Source organism: Thamnophis elegans, chromosome Z (assembly GCF_009769535.1).
Source record: "Thamnophis elegans isolate rThaEle1 chromosome Z, rThaEle1.pri, whole genome shotgun sequence".
Classification (NCBI taxonomy): Eukaryota; Metazoa; Chordata; class Lepidosauria; order Squamata; family Colubridae; genus Thamnophis; species Thamnophis elegans.
Window position 1 is genome coordinate 60,399,924 of NC_045558.1, and position 21,010 is coordinate 60,420,933.

General features: G+C 44.9%; 1 protein-coding gene across 1 annotated transcript in view; it reads left to right on the top strand.

The window, feature by feature from the left end:
* The first annotated feature begins 1,026 nt into the window (after positions 1–1,026).
* TMC2 (transmembrane channel like 2) overlaps positions 1,027–21,010 on the top strand; it is a 144,322-nt gene continuing 124,338 nt past the window's right edge. Inside the window, exons 1-4 of the mRNA XM_032235864.1 lie at positions 1,027–1,172; positions 11,407–11,497; positions 16,756–16,837; positions 18,830–18,936. Coding sequence (XP_032091755.1) covers positions 1,147–1,172; positions 11,407–11,497; positions 16,756–16,837; positions 18,830–18,936 — 306 coding nt within the window. The 5' untranslated portion in view covers positions 1,027–1,146. The remainder of the gene's footprint in view (positions 1,173–11,406; positions 11,498–16,755; positions 16,838–18,829; positions 18,937–21,010) is intronic.

A 21,010-nucleotide genomic window follows, 5' to 3' on the forward strand; every position in this document is an offset into this window, starting at 1 on the left:
TTGGCTGGGGGGGTCTTACAGCTCTCTGCAACTGCGTAATTTGATCCAACAACATTGTGATTTGTTGTGCCATTTGTTTATTTTCAGCCATCAGCTGCACCATAATTACGGAAATGAAGGCTTGTCAGGCAGGAGTCAATCTGTTCTGTCCCCCCTTCTCCGCTCATTAACAAACAGCAGACAAATAAACTTAAAAGGAATTTTCTTTATCAGTTCTCAGCTCAGACTGGCTTCGAGCCCAAAATAACATAAATACAGTCTCTGACCAGATAACAGAATACAAAACAACTCTTACAAGCAATGTACTTCTCCAAGTGTAGCCTTGAATCAGGGTTACAGGAAACACAAAGCACTTATCCAAGTGTATCTTACATAAACCACGATTGATGCTCAAGCAATGTTGTACCAACCAAGGAACACATGAAGGAACGTTGACTCCTGCGACTACGGTGTGGCAGCATCCGTCCTTTTATCTCCAAAACCCCACTAACGAGCCCCAGCTGCATCGTTAATCTTGCATTCCGAAAAGACTCACAGAAGACTGCTGCTGAGTCACAACATATACCTAATATAGTGCTCTATACTGGGAATAACTGATGGGGTAGAGGGAAGAGCCTTTGTTCTATGTCCCCTGTCCTCTTGATTTCTAGCCTTTATTTAATAATTTTAAAATATAATTGCTTTTTTATCATTTTCAAGCTGCTCAGAATCACTATGACAATAGATGGGCAGAATGCAAACTTAATAAATTATAAATAAGCTAATCATCCAAAGCTGTTTAATATCTAATGCTATACTTTGATTAGAATACCAACAAAATAAACAAAATAAACAAACAATTGAGGTTTGGCTAAAAACGGCAAATGTTCACAAACTATTTAAAAACCTTGTTTTTTTACTTAACAGGTGCATATAATAGGTTGAGAATATATAATGCAATTTCATACAATATTTTTAAGAATTAGTTTATTTAATCATGTGAATATGGATTTAATTTCATTTTGGGTTTTTACTCCTAGTTCCTCCTCTTCCACTCCAAACTATTCAGATGATGAATCTCTCTCTGAAGAGGAACTGGAAAAGCTAAAGGAACAGGTAGAAGAAAAGAAAAAGCTCATATCTATCATACGAAACAAACCCTGGTGCATGGCAAAGAGATTAACTGTGCTAAGGTATAATATATTGGTGATATTGTTCACATGACCTCTAGGTCAATAGGCAACATAAATTTATGTTGCCATTTCATTCCATCTTCCACAAAGATTATATTCTATGGCTGTTGACTGAACTTCTTGAGCATCCTAGTCCTAGTCAAAAGATTTTGCCCCGTGGTTGGTTTAAAAGAAAGATTTGTTTTTTATCTATGTAATTAGAAAACAGATCATCATTCTTGGCTGATTTTATGTATTAATTTAAAATATAAACCTGAATGATTAGACTGGCTGTCATTCTCTGACTTTTTGATTGTTGTTGCTTTTTTTCATCCAAATCAAGTGATTTCTATAATGTCTATAAGATTTTAGGCAAAACATATTGCAATGATTACTCATCTGTCATATTTATGAAAGAGAATGATTTAATATGTCTGAAATGAACATGCCCTTCTCATAGTTACCCACCCTAGGTCAACTCTAGACCTAATGTGCTTTACATAGGGCTGATCTTTAAAAATATTTGGAAATTTCTGTTAGTTCAGAATGCAGTGGCCTGAACAGTTTTACACTAATCTAGGCTTACACATGTCTCCCCTCTTCTGCCTGGCTACCAATTCATTCATGGTGCTAGTTATATCCTTTAAAGCTCCAGGCTGGGACAAGGCTATTTGAAGGATTACCTCTCCCCTATTATAACCACCTACCAGAATGGGAAGGCAGAGCAAGTTACAGGGCCCATGAGAAAAAGAACCTCTCCTTGGTGATGACCCTTCTTTATGGAACATCACTTCTCCTGAGGCAGGTTGGCCTCCCTTTTGTTGTTTTTCCGAAAGACATATGAGTAGAGTAGAATAGAATAGAATAGAACTGGAAGGGACCTTGGAGGTCTCCTAATCCAACCCCCTGCTCATGCAGAAGTACCTATACCATCTCAGACAAGTGACTGTCCAGTCTCTTTTTAAAAACCTCCAGTGATGGAGCGCCCACAATTTCTGGAGGCAACCTGTTCCACTGGTTAATTCTCCTCACTGTTAAGAAGTTTCTGCTTAATTCCAGCTTCTCTTTTTGATCAATTTCCAACCATTATTTCTTGTCCTGCCCTCTGATGCTTTGGAGAAAATTTGACCCCCTCTTCTTCATGTCACCCCTAATTCTTCTTTTCTTTACACTAGTCAGACCCAAAATCTGAAGCCATTCTTCATATGGCTTAGTCTCCAGGCCTTTGATCATCTTAGTTGCTCTTCTCTGAACTTTTTCTAGTCTCAACATCTTTTTTGTAGTATGGTGACCAAAATTGATTGCAGTGTTCCAGGTGTGGTCTTACTAGGGTTTTGTAAAGTGGCACTAATACTTCATATGAACTTGATTCTATGTCTCTGTTTATACAACCCAGGTGCTGCACATTAATCTGTACTTATGCATTTCATTTTTCCTGCCTAAATGTAAAGATTTGCTTTTCTCCATATTAAAATTCATTTTGTTGGATAGGGTCCATTCTTCAAGTTTGTCAATACCTTTTTGGATCCCGAGTTTGTCTTCTGTGGTGTTGGCTATTCCTGCCAATTTAACATCATCTGCAAATTTGATGAGTTCCTCTTCTATTCCATCATCTAAATCATTTATAAAGATATTGAAGAGTATTGGGTGTGAGACAGTGCCTTGTGGAATCCCACTTCTTACTTCTCTCCATGTAGTAATATTAAGGACTACTTGTTGAGTACAGTTTGTCAGCCAGTTACAAACCCATCTGATGAAGATGCTATCTATCCCACTTTTTTCTAGCTTATCAAGAAGTACATTGTGGTCTACTTTGTTAAATGCTTTACTGAAATCTAAGTATACTATATCCACAGCATTTCACTGGTCTACTAATTTAGTACCGTATATACTCGAGTATAGGCTGACCCGAATATAAGCCGAGGCACCTAATTTTACCACAAAAAACTGGAAAAGTTATTGACTCGAGTATAAGCCTAGGGTGGGAAATGCAGCAGCTACCGATAAATTTCAAAAATAAAAATAGATACCAATAATGCCATTGCCCATTGAATAACATATACAGCCTGCCTGTGCCCATTAAATATACAGTAGCCATTGTAAAAATTTGCTCTGCATAACAAATTATTATCACACAATACCGGTGTATTCAATGAAATACTTCACTCACCTCATGATGCTGATGTCCCGCTGTGATGATGATGTCCCGCCTCCTATGACACACGGCACAGTGATTCCTATCATTGGATCACTGTACCAGAGGAGGTGGGACATCGCTATGTGGCTGCTTGCCATAACAAGGAGGAGGTGGGACATCGTTGCAGAGCGGCAGGAGGGGGAATCGTAAGATAGCCCTGCATTACATTAGAACGTGAGGAGGGGGGATGGTGCGGTGCACGCTGCGCGGCAAACTGACACAGAGGGAGGGGAAACTCAGGGGTGCTGGGCCATTCACGAGCGTCACCCAGCGGCATGGCCCCGCCCCTTTTTCTCCTCCATTTCAGGCAAATTTTTCACTGACTCGAGTATAAGCCGAGGCGGCTTTTTTCAGCTCAAAAAGTGGGCTGAAAAACTAGGCTTATACTTGAGTATATACAGTAACTTTATCAAAGAATGAAATAAGATTGGTTTGGCATGATCTGTTTTTAACAAACCCATGTTGCCTGCTAGTTACTACTTTACTCATTTCTATATGTTGGCAGATCTGTTTTTTATTATATTTTCCAGGATCTTCCCAGGTATTGATGTTAGATTGATTGGTCTACAGTTTCTTGGGTCTGTTTTCCCCCTTTCTTGAAGATGGGAACTGTTCCAATCCTCAGTTACTTCCCTTGTGTTCCAGGATTTTTGAAATGGTTCTGAGATGACATCTGCCAGCTCCTTCAGAACTCTGGGGTGTAATCTGTCAGGTCCTTGTGATTTATATTCCTCAAGGTCAGATAGGTGTTATCTTACTTATTTTATTTCTGGTTTGTCTTTTACAGCAGCTTTTTTGGTACATTGGGCTATAATTTCTTTTCCTATGAAGACTCATGCAAAGAATGAGTTAAGCAGCTTTGCTTTCTCCCTACAGCTTGTTACTTCCTTGCCATTTACTCTCTTTAGTTGATCTATTTCCTTGACTTTTTTCTTATTATTAATATGTTGAAATGTTTTTTTAAATTATCTTTCACTTTATCTAGCCTTAGTTCATTCTAAGTTTTTGCTTTCCTGACTTTGCATGTTCTGGCTATCTATTGCTAATCAGCCTTATATCAGCCCTGAAGCTATTTTGGGAGCATCTTCAGGGTTGCCACAGCAAGGCCAGATGGAGCTGTTGGAATGTGAGGCAGGAGATAGAGATATCTGGGAGATGTGTAGCCAAAATATCATTCTTTCCCATGGGAGCCAAGGACACTCTACCAGGTGTTGGAGGGGCATGAACAAAAGCCAGCCGGAGTTGGGACTCTGACATGATTGGACTATGTGGTGGATATGTGACATGGGGCAAGAACTTTGGGTTTTGATTTGGGCGGGAAAAACCCTGGGTCTTTCAGAGTCAGATTTTCACCAGCTGTGCCAATATGACATTCCTAATAAATTTATGCTTTGAGGAAACTTTAGGCCTCAAAGTTTTGATTGCTTTGGGTTTGTTACTTGGAATACTGACATTAACCCAAACTCTCACAATAAAAACAATCAAAAAGCTCCCCACGCTTGCAGAGCTGCTGTCCAGGGTCCTGAGTTCCACCTGCTTACCCGGAAGGCCAGGCAGCAGGAAGACTCAGGTAAGATGGAGAAGAAGATGGAAGAGAAATTCTGTGACACCAGCAGAGCCACAGGAACTGGAGCAGCCTGTGGGGACAATTCTGAGAGCCTCAGTTTCCCCTCAGCAGCTGAGCATGTGGAAGCAGCAGTGGTAGAGCTAGCTTGGTGCATGGGCCAAAGAGCAGTTGGCCTGGCTGTCAGCTCAGGAGCTCTACCAGTGGGGTGATGGTTCAGGAGGCAGTATGCGCCAAAAAGCCACACCAGACAAAAAGCCTAAGCAAACAAAGGGGACATAGAGACCATCATAGACACCAGATGCACCAGATGCCTAATCAGTCTTCCCACTGTCCAAAAGCTAGGGATAAGCATGATGCCCCTGGTGCACCCATTCACTTCAAACTAATCAATGGGACATTGATTGGTGGAGATTCAGCCACCTTAGTCACTGAGCCAATAAGACTTGAAATGGGCCACCACTGGGAGCTCCTATGCTTTATGGTGGTGCCAAAAATGACAGAGTCAGTCATCCTGGGCCTCACCTGGCTGGAGAAGTGAGGTGACCTGGGAGGATGGCTATAAAAAGTGGGACCATTTCTGTCCTGCCTTAGCAACAAGGCCCCACTGTCAGAACTGCTACACGGCCCCCACACCTGCGAGAAAGCTGCCGCCATCACTGACTCGCTACCAAGTTGCCCCCAAGTTCCCAAAGAGTATCAACACGTGGATGATGCATTTAGCGAGCAAGAAAGCAATACCCTACCACTCACTGATCCACCAACTATGCAATAGAGTTCATGCTGGGAGCCAAGATACCCAAGCCAAAGATGTATTCCATGATTCCCAGGGAAATGGATGAACTGAGGAAATACATCAACACTATTTATTTATTTGTTTGTTTGTTTGTTTGTTTGTTTGTTTGTTTGTTTGTTTATAGGCCGCCCAATCCCGGAGGACTCCGGGCGGCTTACAAAGAAGGAAGAAAGAAAAAAAATAAAAGGAAAAATAAAAAGAATAGTTTAAAATTCACAACACACACTCATTCTAATCAGGGGCTGGACCATTAGCAATAAGGTCAACAGCCTCAAGCCTGCCGGAACAGCCAGGTTTTAACAGCTTTCCTGAAGGCTGTGAGAGTGGGCAAGGCCCGGACCTCTGGGGGTAGCTGATTCCAGAGGTTGTGAGCAGCCACAGAGAAGGCTCTCCTCCGGGGGCCCGCCAGCCAATACTGACTGGCTGACGGCATCCAAAGGAGGTCTAATTTGTGGGATCTTATTGGCCATTGGGAGGTATGTGGCAGTAGGCGGTCTCGCAGGTACGCTGGTCCTAAACCATGTAGGGCTTTAAAGGTAATAACCAACACCTTGAATTGCATCCGGAGACCAATTGGTAGCCAGTGCAGCTCACGGAGGACAGGTGTAACATGAGTGTACCTCGGTACACCCAATATCGCTCGAGCGGCTACATTCTGGACCAGATGTAGTCTCCGAACGCTTTTCAAGGGTAGCCCCATGTAGAGCGCATTGCAATAATCCAGCCTTGAGGTGACAAGGGCATGAGTGACCATTTGGAGTGCCCCCTGGTCCAGATAGGGCCACAATTGCTGCACCAGGCGAACCTGGGCAAAGGCCCCCCTCGTCACAGCCAACAAATGGTGTTCCAGTGTCAGCTGCGAATCCAGGAGGACCCCCAAATTGCGGGCCCTCTCTGAGGGGTGTAAGTTTTTGCCCCCCAGGATCAAGGACGGACTGTCTGGGCTGTCCTTCGGGGGCAACATCCAAAGCCACTCAGTCTTACTGGGATTGAGCACCAATTTGTTCATCCCCATCCAGATCCTGACAGCTTCCAGGCATTGGCACATCATGTCCACCGCTACATTGAGCTGGCATGGGGCAGATAGATACAATTGCATATCATCCGCATATTGATGGTATTTTATCCCGTGCTGTCGCATGATCTCACCCAGCATTTTCATGTAGATGTTAAATAGGAGGGGGGACAAGACCGAACTCTGTGACACCCCATATTTGAGGGGCCTAGGGGTTGACCTCTGCCCCCCGACCAACACCAACTGCGACCTGTTGGAGAAGTAAGAGGAGCACCACCGTAAGATGGTGCCTCTCACTCCCACCTCCTCCAGACGTCGCAGAGGGATACCATGGTTGATGGTATCGAAAGCCGCTGAGAGGTCAAGAAGCACAAGGATAGAGGAATGCCCTCTATCCCTGGCCTGCCAGAGATCATCGATCAGTGCGACCAAAGTGGTTTCAGTGCTGTACCCAGGCCTGAAAGGAATCCAGATAATCCGCTTCATTCAAGGTCCGTCGGAGTTGAAGCGCCACCAGCTTCTCAACAACCTTCCCCAGAAAAGGAAGGTTGGAGACAGGACGGTAGTTTTTCAGGATGGCTGGGTCCAGGGAAGGCTTCTTGAGGAGGGGTCTCATCACCGCTTCCTTCAATGGTTGCGGGAAAGACCCCTCCTGCAAAGAAGCGTTGGTAATCGCCTGGAGCCAGCCTCGTGTCACCTCTCTGCTGGTCGAAACCAGCCATGAGGGGCATGGGTCCAGTAAACAGGTGGAGGTGCTCATCGCTCCCATGGCCTTGTCCACTTCCTCAGGGGTGACAAATTTGAACTCATCCCAGGAAGTCCAATTTAGACTTACCCTCGGCATCTCGGCTGGTATTGCCCAAGCGGAGTCATGGTCTGTCCGAAACTGAGTGATTTTATCCGACAGAAACTGAACAAATTCCTCAGCTCTTCTCTGCAGGGGTTCTCCCACCTCCTCACCTTTCAGGAGGAAGTGGATCACCCTAAACAGGGTGGCTGGGCGGGATTCTGTGGACACAATAAGAGCGGAAAAATGCGTGCATTTTGCCGCCCTTATCGCCATTAAGTAAGTCCTAATAAAGGCTCTTAATAGTGTTCGATCAGATTCAGAGTTACTAGTCCTCCAACGTCGCTCTAGGCATCTCTTTTGGCACTTCATCTCCCGGAGTTCCTCGGTAAACCAAGGTGCCCTCCTGGATCCACTGCCGCGGAGAGGCCTCAAAGGCGCAATCCGATCCAGTGCCTCAGTCGCCGCAACATTCCAGGCAGCAACTAAGGATTCGGTCAGATTGTGGGCAAGGGAGTCAGGTATCTCTCCAAGCTTCCTCTGAAATCCCATCGGGTCCATCAGGCGCCTGGGGCGGAACCACTATGACAAGGGCGAGGGCTCTATTCCCCTTAATTCCAGATCACGTCTCCACTGCCCCGAGAGAAATACAAGGTCGAGTGTGTGTCCCGCTCTATGAGTTGCACCCTGAACTACTTGGGTCAAGTCCATGGTTGTCATGGAGGCTATGAACTCCTTTGCCCTGTCAGAGTGTTCACCAAGAGACGGTAGGTTAAAGTCCCCCAGCACTATTAGCCTGGGGAACTCCACCGCCAACCTGGCTACTGCCTCTAGCAGCACAGGCAGGGCTGTCGTGACACAGCTGGGAGGTAGGTACGTCAAGAACATGCCCACTTGAACCCCTAGGTCCAACTTCAAGAGGAGAGACTCACACACCACAATCTCTGGGGCGGGAACCCTGCGAGGAACTAATGACTTTCGGATGACAACTGCTACTCCCTCACCCCTTTTTCTGGTGTCGTGGTTGGTGGAGCACTTGGAACCCATCTGGGCAAATTTCTGAGAGGGGTACTCCTCCCTCTAGGCCCAGCCAGGTTTCAGTTATACATGCCAGGTCTGCCCCTCGTCTAATATTAAGTCCCGGACGAGGGGAGCCTTGTTCACAACAGACCTGGCATTTAGCAGCAGCAACCTGAGACCAGGGTCCTGATCTCCTCTGCCACCAGGTCCTTGAGGTGAGCCTGAGGGGCCGGAACAAGGAATCGCTGTAATGTAACGAGTCCTTCTTCCCCGGTAATGGCTAGCCCTATAGCTCCCATCATATCTGCCCCCCTAGTTGTAACCGGAATGCTCCAACCCTCCCCCCATAGACCCCCTCCCCTCTCCCATGGCCACAATTCTTCCCAGCAGGCCACACATACCATTCACTCTAGGGCGGGGGCGGATCCGGGCCCCCATCCACTTCTGCTTCTGCACTAAGTGGAGGGGGCTCCAGGCCACACCCCCAGTCCAATCATATTCACTCAACAAACATTCTACTCAGTCACAATGATCGTTAAAAATACAATACAGTGATATAAAATTAATTAAATTAATTAAATAAAAGTGGGTGCATTCTCTCTCACAATTGTACCATCATACACTCAACACACTAGTTAAGGACGCAGTTCTTGAATCCAGGAAAACAGAGGCGGTCAGCGCAAGTCTGAGGTGGCTGGGGCCGGTAATAGTTGGGAGGGAGGGGTACCTCGTTCTTTTCTCCCGCATAGTCTGGAAATGGTGAAAAAAAAAGTCTGAGGCAGCTGGGAGAGTTGGCGCTAGTTGGAGAGAGTAGGCTCCCCATTCGCCTCATCTTTGTCCTCTCTCTCTGTGGGGGCAACAGGCAGAAAAGGCCCCACGATGCTCGGGACATCCAGTGGTGGCAATATCCAAAAGCCGAGGGGGAAGAAGAAGAAGAGAGGGAGGGAGGGGGAGCTGCGTCCAGAATAACAATGGCGGTGGTAGAGGAGGTCAGCCGCCCAGCTCAGGGCACACCAGCATAGAACTCACTGGGAACAGGGCAGGCACAGAGGCATAGACACAGCGGCTCCCCCGACGCAGCAGGGCTGGGCCACGGCGGCCGAGTAGGTGGAATGGTGGTCTTGGTGGCCAGAGTAGGTGGGATGGCGGTAGGGTCAGCGGCTCCCCCGAAGCAGAAGGGCCGGGCCATGCTGGCTGGAGTAGGTGGAATAGCGGTCGCGGCGGCCGAAGTAGGTGGGAATGGTGGCAGGGTCGGCGGCTCCCCCGAAGCAACAGGGCCAGGTCGCTGTGGCCAGAATAGGCAGAATAGCGGTCACAGCGGCCGGAGTAGGCGGGATGGTGGCCGGGTCGGTGGCTCCCCCGAAGCAGCAGGGCTAGGTCACGGTGACCAGAGTATGTGGGATAGCAGTCATGGTGGCCGGAGTAGATGGGATGGCAGCAGGGTCGGCGTCTTCCGAGAGCAGCAATTTTCAGAAAGCAATGTTTCTTCTGTTAGCTGCTTCTCCAGATCCCCCTTATATTGCTCTTGCCTTACTTTCACCTCAATTCGATTCCCAAGCCTCGGTTCCATTCCTTTTAGTTGTTTTTCCTCTTGGAACCTGAGCAGCAGAGCTCAGGCAGACATCTTCCTTGTGCATGCGTTTTTCACTAACCTAGCTAGAGGATTCATTCAGCCTGCCAAATCTAGGATGGCCACCCTGGTGCTCTTTAAGGAGAAAAAAGACAGGTTGATGAGGCTTTGCATTGATTTTAGAGAATTTAACATGATACTCCCTGCCATTGATGAATGACATGGGGAAGGGGTTCACCAAGCTAGACATAAGAGAGGCTTACTACCAGGTGTGGATCAAAGATGGAGATGAATGGAAGACAGCCTTCAACTGCCCATTAGGCAGCTTCCAGTTTAAAGTGATGCTGTTCGGACTACAGGGTATCCCTGCAATCTTCATGCAATTGATTAATGGAGTGCTGCATGAGCACCTCTACAAGGGTGTTCTAGTCTATCTGAAGGCATTCTCAGTGAGATTTAGAAGAGCACTCTAAATAAGTGTACCAAATTTTGAAGAAACTCCTAGTTGCTAAACTACACATGAAGCTGTCAAAATGCAAGTTCCACAAGACTTCCCTAGATTACTTGTGCTACCGAGTGTCAAATGAGGGAATTTTTTAATCTGCAAAGGAAGTAGGATTTTCCCTATATTGTAGTATATCTACCTACCTCACAAATGTTACAGTTTTTCAATGTGTGACCTACTAGAAATTTCTAGTGGAATTATGGTTTTACAGTGACCTGTAGCTCTTGGAGAATACTGCAGTATCTGTAATGAAAACATACCATTTATTACAGCCGCACATTTAACTTCTCAATGTGAATAACCTTGGTGCAGTTTGCTAGTAGAACTAAGCAGAAGAGATTTGGTGAGGGCAACTTGTCTATAAATAAGAAGTCATCTTGAACTCAAACAATAATTCACTTACAATGTTACAGCAGATCTTAATAAACTGTATTACTGAAGATTAAATCAGTTTATAATGCAAATATATAATGCATCTTGGAGAAGGAATTTCAGATCTACTCTACTGTTACTGCAAATTTCTATAGGTTAGACCATGAATCAGAGTTTTTATTTCATTTATTTATTTATTTTGTCAAATTTATTTGCCGGCCTTCTCATAATTCAAGACAATCCTCAGCAACAGAATTAGCTCTGTGAGTTCAACCCCAGTACTTTTAATACTTGCAATATACTATATTGTGATTAATGTCAGAGAAAGTTTTAGAAGTCATTTAGACCAACTATCTCTGATATACAGGTATACATCATATTATAATAGATAAATATAATCTTTTTCAATTATTATTATTATTTACTTAGGGAGACTCAAGATTTTGTAGAAAAATTTGAAGGTGCTTTGGGAAAGGGAAAAGGAAAAAAGTTATATGCATATAAGATGATGTTGACAAAGGTAAGTGATCAGCATTATTTATAAAATGTTTATACTATTGAAATTTAGAAGTCTGAATAACTTATATTAAAAGTGAAAATATTGACATTAGTTTCAAAACTAAAACTCAATGTTTGGCAGGCAGTAAATCTGAAAACTAACTTGGATAGATGCATCTCTACCACTGCATTCCCTCATTGATTCTAAACACATTAAAATCTACTCTCCTCCCTGACTTTTAACAAAAGAAATGGCATTTGTGTACAATGTACCATGTCAGCAAAATAAAAGCAACCTTCCAGAAAGACAATTACATCCTCAGTGCAACAACCTTTCTGGAAGAAAGAGAATGAATATGGGTTCATATTGGTGGTGAGATTCAATTTTTTAAATTACTAGTTGTGTGGTCATGACTTGGAGAGGTCATGTGACTGAGTAGGCATGGCCAACTCGATGGCACTCATGCCCATGACCACCACATGACCACCACAACAAGGCACGCCCATAGAACCCAATAAGAAAAAAAAATGAATTTCTTCCTATCTATCTATTTTCTGCCCAGGCCTGGCCTAATCTGTCAAAGGCCTCCTCCTGCATGCTGCCTGATCTCCCTTCACCAGTCCTGTTTCCACTCTTTCAGAAGCCCTAGCCCAGGTTCCTCTCCCACAACCACCTCTTTCTTTGGGCTTATCTTTCTCCCACAGTGGCTGGCCCGAACTCTGGAAGGCAAGTTCTCTTTTTCAGTGCAACTGCAAGAAGCCTCCAAGTCTTTGCCAACTGCTTCCCAGCAGAGGGGGCTGGAGGCTGCCGAAAACTACCAGAGGTCTCGAACATGCCAAAAAAGCTGCTGCCTTCACCACCCTGTTCTTCATGCCAGCCGCGCACACGCATTCCATTGCCTGCTGCAATGGAATGCGTCTCCAAGTCACTCCACTCGGACTTGCCTGGGCAAGTCACTCCACTCGGACTTGCCTGGGCAAGTCCCTCCGGTGCAGCAGGCAATGGGATTCGTGTGCAATGGGAGGAACACAAACAGAACTAAAAGCCTTGGATAGGAAAACTAAAAAAAATGACAATGAATCATGCCCTTCATCCATGCAGTATTACTCTACAGTACTTATTAAGGAAAATAGGTGAGTCTGGAATAAGTATACATAGACAGTTGTAGAAGAAAACAAATATGACTATGGACAAGATGTATTGAAGTTAGTGCACGATGAAGGCTTACTTAACAATGTAGACACAAAACTGATCCACAAGAAAAACCCAATGAAAAAAAGCATTTCTAGAAAAAATATTACATTAAAAAAAATAGCAGGCAAAATAATAATAAGACCCGGTAATGGCTAAGAGCAGGAAAGTTTAAAAAAAGAGGCAGGACTAATTCCGAAGGCACAAAACCAAATCTTAAAAATAAATGAATACAAAGCTAGAATTGAGAAGCCATAGTTGCTAAAAATCTGAAGAAAGAGTAGACCACTTAGTTAGCTGCTATAAGAAAATCACACAGATGGACCACAAATAATGGCATGACAAAGTAGCAAGAACTGCAAATAGACAACTGGGGGTGGGGGGGATGGAAGCAAACCAGAGGTGGGATTCTCCCGGTTCAGCCCAGTTCAATTGAACCAGTAGTGACAGTAGAGGGAGGCTCCGCCCACCTGCCCGGATGCTCCTGCGCATTGCAAAATAGATTAGATTAGATTAGATTAGATTTATTGGGATTTATATGCCGCCCTTTTCCCTGAGGGGACTCAGGGCGGCTTACAACCACAGGGGAGGGGGGTGTAAGGTCAGAAACAGAACAATATGTGCACAAAGAAAAAATAATAAAACACAACTTTCATTCAGCAATCAAACACTCGGGCGGGTAATTGGAAACCTATCCCCAGGCCTGCTGGGAGAGCCAGATCTTGAGGGCTGCGCGGAAGGTCTGGATAGTGGTGAGGGTACGGATCTCCATGGGGAGCTCGTTCCACAGGGTCGGGGCAGCAACAGAAAAGGCTCTCCTCCGTGTGGTCGCCAGTCGACATTGACTGGCAGATGGGATTCGGAGGAGGCCCAGTCTGTGCGATCTAATTGGTCGATTTAGGGAGGTAATCGGCAGAAGGCGGTCTCTCAAGTACCCAGATCCACTACCATGGAGTGCTTTAAAGATGGTCATCAGTATCCTGAAGCGCACCCGGAGACCAACAGGTAGCCAGTGCAGCTCGCGGAGGACAGGTGTAATGTGGGCGAACCGCGGTGCGCCCACTATCACTCGCGCGGCTGCATTTTGGACTAGCTGTAGTCGCCGGATGCACCTCAAGGGCAACCCCATGTAGAGCCCATTGCAGTATTCCAGTCTAGAGATCACAAGGGCTCGAGTGACTGTTGTGAGAGCCCCCCGGTCTAGGTAGGGCCGCAACTGGCGGACCAGGCGAACCTGGGCAAATGCCCCCCTGGTCACAGCCGACAGCTGGTGATCAAAAGTCAGCTGTGGATCCAGGAGGACTCCTAAGTTGCGGACCCTATCTGAGGGGTATAAAATTTGACCCCCCAGCCTAAGCGTTGGTGTATTAGCCAAATTATTGGGGGGGAAGCACAACAGCCACTCGGTTTTATCCGGGTTGAGTACCAGTTTGTTAGCACTCATCCAGTTCTTAACGGCCTCCAAACCCTGGTTCATCACGTCCACCGCTTCATTGAGTTGGCACGGGGCGGACAGATACAATTGCGTATCGTCCGCATATTGATGGTATTTTATCCCATGCCTCCGAATGATCTCGCCCAGCGGTTTCATGTATATGTTAAATAGTAGGGGGGATAGGACCGAACCCTGAGGTACCCCACATGTTAGGGGCCTCAGGGACGATCTCTGCCCCCCGACCAACACCGACTGCGACCTGTCCGAGAGGTAGGAGGAGAACCACCGCAGAACAGTGCCTCCCACTCCCACCTCCCGCAGTCGTCGCAGAAGGATACCATGGTCGATGGTATCGAAAGCCGCTGAGAGGTCAAGGAGAACCAGGATGGATGCATAGCCTCCATCTCTGGCCCTCCAGAGATCATCGGTCAATGCGACCAAAGCGGTTTCTGTGCTGTAACCAGGTCTGAAGCCGGACTGGAAGGGGTCAAGATAGCTAGCTTCCTCCAAGGCCCGTTGAAGCTGAAAGGCCACCACCTTCTCGACAACCTTCCCGATAAAGGGAAGGTTGGAGACAGGACAAAAGTTGTTTAAGATGGCTGGATCTAACGATGGTTTCTTCAGGAGGGGTCTCACCACCGCCGTTTTAAGTACGGCGGGGAAGTGCCCCTCCCGAAGGGAGGCGGTGACAACCGCCTGGATCCAGCCATGTGTCACCTCCCTGCTGTTAGCCACCAGCCAGTTTTATTTGGAACAGCATAAATCCTGTGATGATTCTTATAACCATTATACAACATCTGCCTATCAAGGTACTTGTAAAGAACCCAATGGGATTAAAAATGCCAAAATGCCAAATCCAATCTGAACTTCTTCCTGACTATTCATTGAACTATAATATTAATAAGCATTCATTCTTTAATTCTTAATTCTTCAGCTCTTCAACATAGGCCAGTTCTATTACTTTTGTCTTATGGCCTCCCCAAAAGTTGGCACTGTAAAATTTGCAGTGGATCTTTTACTAGAAATCCTATTACTAGAACTAATAGTTGTAATGTACACAGCAATTCATAAAGTTAGGGAATGAATCCCAACTTTGAATATTTGAACCTTGGATGTGCTAAATTATTATACAGACTTAAGCTCTGGCAGGCCATCAAGCTGTGGGGTTCTCTTGAGTTTTCAATAATTGAAGGAAAGGTAACAATTTGAAATATTAAATATTTACAGAGATCAGTGTGGATGAGGATTCCTTTAACCTCTTCTCAAATTTGAATAAAGATGACCGAAAATGTCATGGCCACATCAGATCCCAGTTTGGAGGAGGAAAAGAAGTAGGAACTGGGACCATCCAACAGGGATGACACATCTCCCCTGGAATATTTAGAGAGGCCAGGGTCTGAGGACAATGCTTTCCAGGCACCTCAGGCATTGGGGGCGGTAGTCCACCAGACGGAGAGCTGCCTGTCCTCACAGACACAGGTGAGGGTCAACTGCAGACAGGCAATGGTAATAAGAGGCAGCAGATCCCCTCTGATAAGGAACAGCGGCCTTCCCCAATCCAAGATCATGAAGAGTAGAGTGGCGGCAAATTCAAAGGAGGTCTGCGAGGCTGCTCAGGAGAAAGTTACCAGTTCCTCCTAATAAGGAACACATGATTTGCATTGAGATTGGGGCAGATTGTCTTTGTCAGGCACAATTGTTTCCTTTGGCATACACTTTCCCCAGCCTTGGAAAAACTCTGTCTTGTATCACATTTCTGCTGTGGAAATCGGCTATCCCTTGTGGACTCTTGATCTTGCCCCGTGGACCTAGGGTCTTGTGTACAACTTACAGACCTTGCTGTGTAGACTTGTACCTTTTTTCTGGACTTCCTCTGCCTTTGTGGTTTGGCTCTGGTGATTATATTGGCTTTGTTTGTGGCGCTGCGGGTAGCTTTTTTCAGGGAAGTTTGGGGTGGAACTTTATCAGCTGTTTCAGGCAGTTTGTTGTGGAATTAGCAGAGCAATAAAGGAATCTATCAAAGCCTACTTCTGTCTAGGCAACCCTGGGTCATAACAGAAGGTTTTGCTGCTTAGAATAACATAGTAAATTGTTGTTTTCTGTTTTGACAAGGCAAGATGCCAATTAACAAAACCCTTTTCCCCATTTGAGTTTTACAATTCTTAAAGAAGCTCTCCCCTGTGTAGGTACAGAAAAATAACAAAATCTTGCATAACTACTGAACTATCATTCTCTGTAAGCTATGCAGTTGTCACATTCACATTTAAAAGGTATTCTTGGAAAAACCAGTCAGAAGGACCAGGTCAGTGGTAAACTTCAATTGATTTTAATACCCGTTTTGTGGGCATGGCTTGGTGGGAGTGGCAGGGAAGGATACTGCAAAATCTCCATTCCCACCCCATTCTGGGTGCAGCCAGAGGTGGTATTTGCAGGTTTTCTGAACTACTCAAATTTTCCGCTACCGGTTCTCCAGAACCTGTCAGAACCTGCTAAATTTCACCCCTGGATCAGGTTTAAATGAAATGCATTAGATTTAGTAGCCCAGGACATCTTCAATTTTCAAACCCCTAGCATTTAAACTCTAAAACATTTCCCAAGTTTTTCTTTAATTTAGCCTTGAATAAAAATTTTATTTTGCTTTGTTTCTTTCCAGAAATGGGTCAAGTTTAGGAGAGATTTTGATAATTTTAAGACACAATGTATACCTTGGGAAATGAAGATAAAAGAAGTTGAAAGTAAGTTAACATTTATCCACTTAGCCTACATGTCTCAATATTATTCTCAATTCATAACACAAAACCCGTCCCCTTTCACAAAATGTATAAATTGTTTTCAATATTATTCACAAATCAGAATTCAAGTAAAACATTTTATTACATTAAATGTAGTCATCACCATCATTAAGGCATTAGTATCCTCTTTATCTTCGTTTTCAGCCTTGACCTCTCATACTGCAAGGAAGGAAAATGATAATATTCACCTAGAAACTGGGGTTGCAAAATAATTCATACAAATAAACTTTTCTCATTATGAGTATGTTGTCATTTCACTACGATGTCTGCAGGGGTGGGCTTCAGCTGAAACCCACCCCTGCACCTGTGAAATTTAGTGTGTCTTCTCGTACCTGTTCTTCCAGAGGCTGCGTACCGGAACGCTCCCTTCCATGGCTTGTCCCCTTCCTTGCTCCCCCCGCCCACCCAGTCACCGCTCGCCCGCTCACCCTGCTTGTTCGCACCAGGCTTGCTCCGCCTACCCACTTCCTTTGCTGGAGTGCAGGATTGGGAGAAGCCCACGTGGCGCACTCTCCCTTCTCTTTAACAGCCGCCTCATTTCCAATTGGGGGGGATCCATGCAGAGGGAGGAAAAACATGGATTTCTTCCCCCCACCCTCTCACCCCATTGGAAATCAGGTGGCTGCCAAAGAGAAGGGAGAGTGCGCCACATGGGCTTCTCCGTATGGCTTCTTCAAACAGCCAAAAAAGGAACAGGAGTGGAGGACTCTCCTTCTGTCCCACGGAAAAAAAGAGCAGCTCCACTCTCACACTCTTCCCCCTAATGCTGCTCAGCCTGAAACATGAGTTGGAACTTCCAACCTTCAGATCAACAAGCTCAGCATCTTAGCCACTGAGCCACTATGTTCCTTTAAAACACATACACTGCAGTTCACTTCATCAGATGGAATAGACAGACTGATGTAGGTAAGTACTAATTTTCTTGCCTATCCATACAATTTGAGCTATCGTGGGAACTTTCGTAAGCCTGTAAAAAAAGCATAGCACTTAATTTTGAATTTTTTTTAAAGCAGTCTAGTTTCTCTTTGTTGTTTGGGAAAAATCTTCTTGACTTGCCCCTGATGTTGTTACATGCACAAATGTCTGCTGATTTCATTCATTCATACATGCTACTACATATTACAGAGTATCTCTTTTGAAGAATTCCTCAGCCTATTACGATACATTGCAGAAAGCCTAAGATATATTTGGGGAATATATTTTCCCCAAGATATATGACGGAAAGGGAAAGTTATCAAAGTCTTCCAGCAAAGAATGAAAATTATATTTCTTTATGGCAATTACTTAGATTTGCTTAGCATGCCAATTTTAGAAACTATTTTAAAAAATAAACAATGGAAATCTTTTTGGAACTGGTCTATAAAGAAAGATGCAAATAATAATGGTGAAAGAATGCAAGAGTGGTTAGCAGATGAAAGACATAGTAAATGACATCTCAGCCGTGGGAAAGATAGGACTATAAGGGAGAGGTGGGGCTCAAAAGCTTTGCCTTGATTCTGCATGAGATAAGAGGACATTTACATCTTTTCAAAATAGCACTTTGATACTGTTGAACAATAAAATAGAGTTCCAGTAGTTTTGCAAAAACTGTTTCTTGATGAGGTCTACCTCAAAGGGCTGACATAGTCCTACCATCAATTGAGACACTTTAGATATTTGAGATTGGATGAAGGGGGGGCATATAAAAGTTGACAAATAATGTTTGTGGAAGTGATAAAAAGTAAATTAATCTGAAGGAAATTATAAATCTGATTGAATCAATTTCAGTTTGAGACATTTGCTCCTTCCAAAATCCTCCAAAGAACTTTGAAGAAAGAACTGAATGCATACAGTAGACACTCATATTTAAATTGATAGCCCATTACAAATCCATCCTGTTCTCTGGACAATTCAATTTCAATAACTTTTCTAATAGAAGCTTATTTATTTTTTAAGGTCATTTTGGTTCTTCAGTGGCATCTTATTTCATATTTCTGCGATGGATGTATGGCCTAAACCTGGTTCTGTTTGGCTTAATATTTGGACTAGTTATAATTCCAGAGGTAAGTATATACATAAATAGTTCGTCTGAGAAGTACCGTTAACTACAGTATAAATAGAGTAATTCCAAGCAACTTTAATTTTACATCAATTATTGGGGAAAGATAATTTCTTTATCATGTTAGTTACTTTTACTGCATTGATTGCCTATTTACCAATGCCTTTGGCTGGCTTACAATGTCCAACATACCAAATAAAAAGTTAAAAATAATCCTCTCCCTCCTAATTTTAAAAGATGACCCTGCTAAGGAAGAAAATAAAATGAGATATGTTATATATCATCCTAGTTCAGAACTATGAGAAGGGAAAATTGTAACTTTTCATCAAAATAAATACCTTGTAAAGCAATGCAAAATTATCTTTTACTGAAAATCAGACCCAGAATTTTAAAAATATGTTATGTAAGGAGGGGAAAGGATTGAGAGAGGAAGGGGAATCAGATGGATTATTCAATTATTCAGTTTTCTGAGAGCCAAATTACATAACTTGAATGCAAACTAGGTTCAATTGTGACTTTTAGATATTTATCTAAATGTCCTGGCTCTGTGAACCTTCTGATGGTTATGGCTTGGATGCACTAACTGTTCAAAACTGGAAGGAATATTCATCTCATTGTGTTTCTTCTTTTTGGTGAACATGTTGTTGAATACCTTCAGCATTCTTTCTTTTCAACATGACTCAATTATTTTTAATGGAGCATACAAACATATCTGTTGTGGCCAAGCAGCGGCCAGCTGAGCTGTTGGTGGAATCTGACAGCGATGAACATTATGGGACTGGCCTGGAGGCTGAGGAAGACTCTGGGGGGTGTTCGGAGTCAGAGCAGGGATTAGACAGGCCCACCAGATGGCATCTGAGCCAGGGAGCAGTGAGGAAGAACAGGGGGAGGTTGTCTCTGACATACAGATGCGGAGGGCTGATAGGAGAAGACAGCAGCTGTGGAAACATGCTCACAGAAGGAAATAGGACACAAGTGGTTACTGATTGCCCCCTCCCAGAGAGCTTATAGGTTGAGCAATGGGAGGGGAATTTTGCAGGAAACATCAGTTTAAGTTTGAAGAAGTCTGTGAATTCCGTGAGTCTGGTTTTTCATAGAGATAAGTTTCTGGGCTCCTAGTCAAGGGGTGGCTTATCTACTTCATTAGTCATGACAGATGGCCAAGCCGGCATCAGTATAATTTGGAGGTTTGTGGGACAGAACAGTATGTTTCCTGCCTTTTAAAGCAGATTTACATATAATTTGCTAGGGTGGATAAATGAGAATGTTTGACTCGGAGGGCCTGCCGGGGAAGGCGGGGGTCAGTGGGGTGGTTGGGGGGACTACTGCTACGGGAGTGGGTTGGAGCATTACGGTCATTACAGGGAGGGGCAGACATGGCGGGGACTTTAGGGCTAGCCATTACCGGGGAAGGAGGGTTCGCTACATTACAGAGATCCCTCCTTCCGGCCCTATGAGTCCCACTCCAAGACCAGATGGCGCGAGTAGTCAGGACCCTGGTCTCAGGCTGTTGTTGCTAAATGCCAGGTCTGTTGTACACAAAGCTCCCCTCGTCCGGGACTTAATTGTTGACGAGAGGGCAGACCTGGCATGTATTACTGAAACCTGGCTGGGCACAGAAGGAGGAGTCCCCCTTGTAGAGATGTGCCCAGAGGGATTTCAGGTGCTTCATCAGCCGAGAGCCCAGGGAAGGGGTGGCAGTGTGGCTATTGTTATCCGGGAGTCTCTGTTACCTCGTAGGGTCCCTGCTCCGGAGCTTGTCGGGTGTGAGTCCCTGCTGATAAAGTTGGACCTCAAGGGTCAAGTGGGTTTGCTGCTAACATACCTGCCTCCCAACTGCGTTGCAGCATCCCTCCCCTCGCTCCTTGAGTCAGTAGCCGAGGTGGCAGTTGAGTTCCCCAGGCTCATAGTTCTGGGGGACTTTAATTTGCCATCGCTCGGTGAACGCTCTGATGGGGCGCAGGAGTTCATGGCTTCCATGACAGCCATGGGCTTGACCCAGGTAATTCGGGGCCCAACTCATGCAGCGGGTCACATGCTCGACCTCGTATTCCTCTCAGAGCAGTGGATGTGTGATC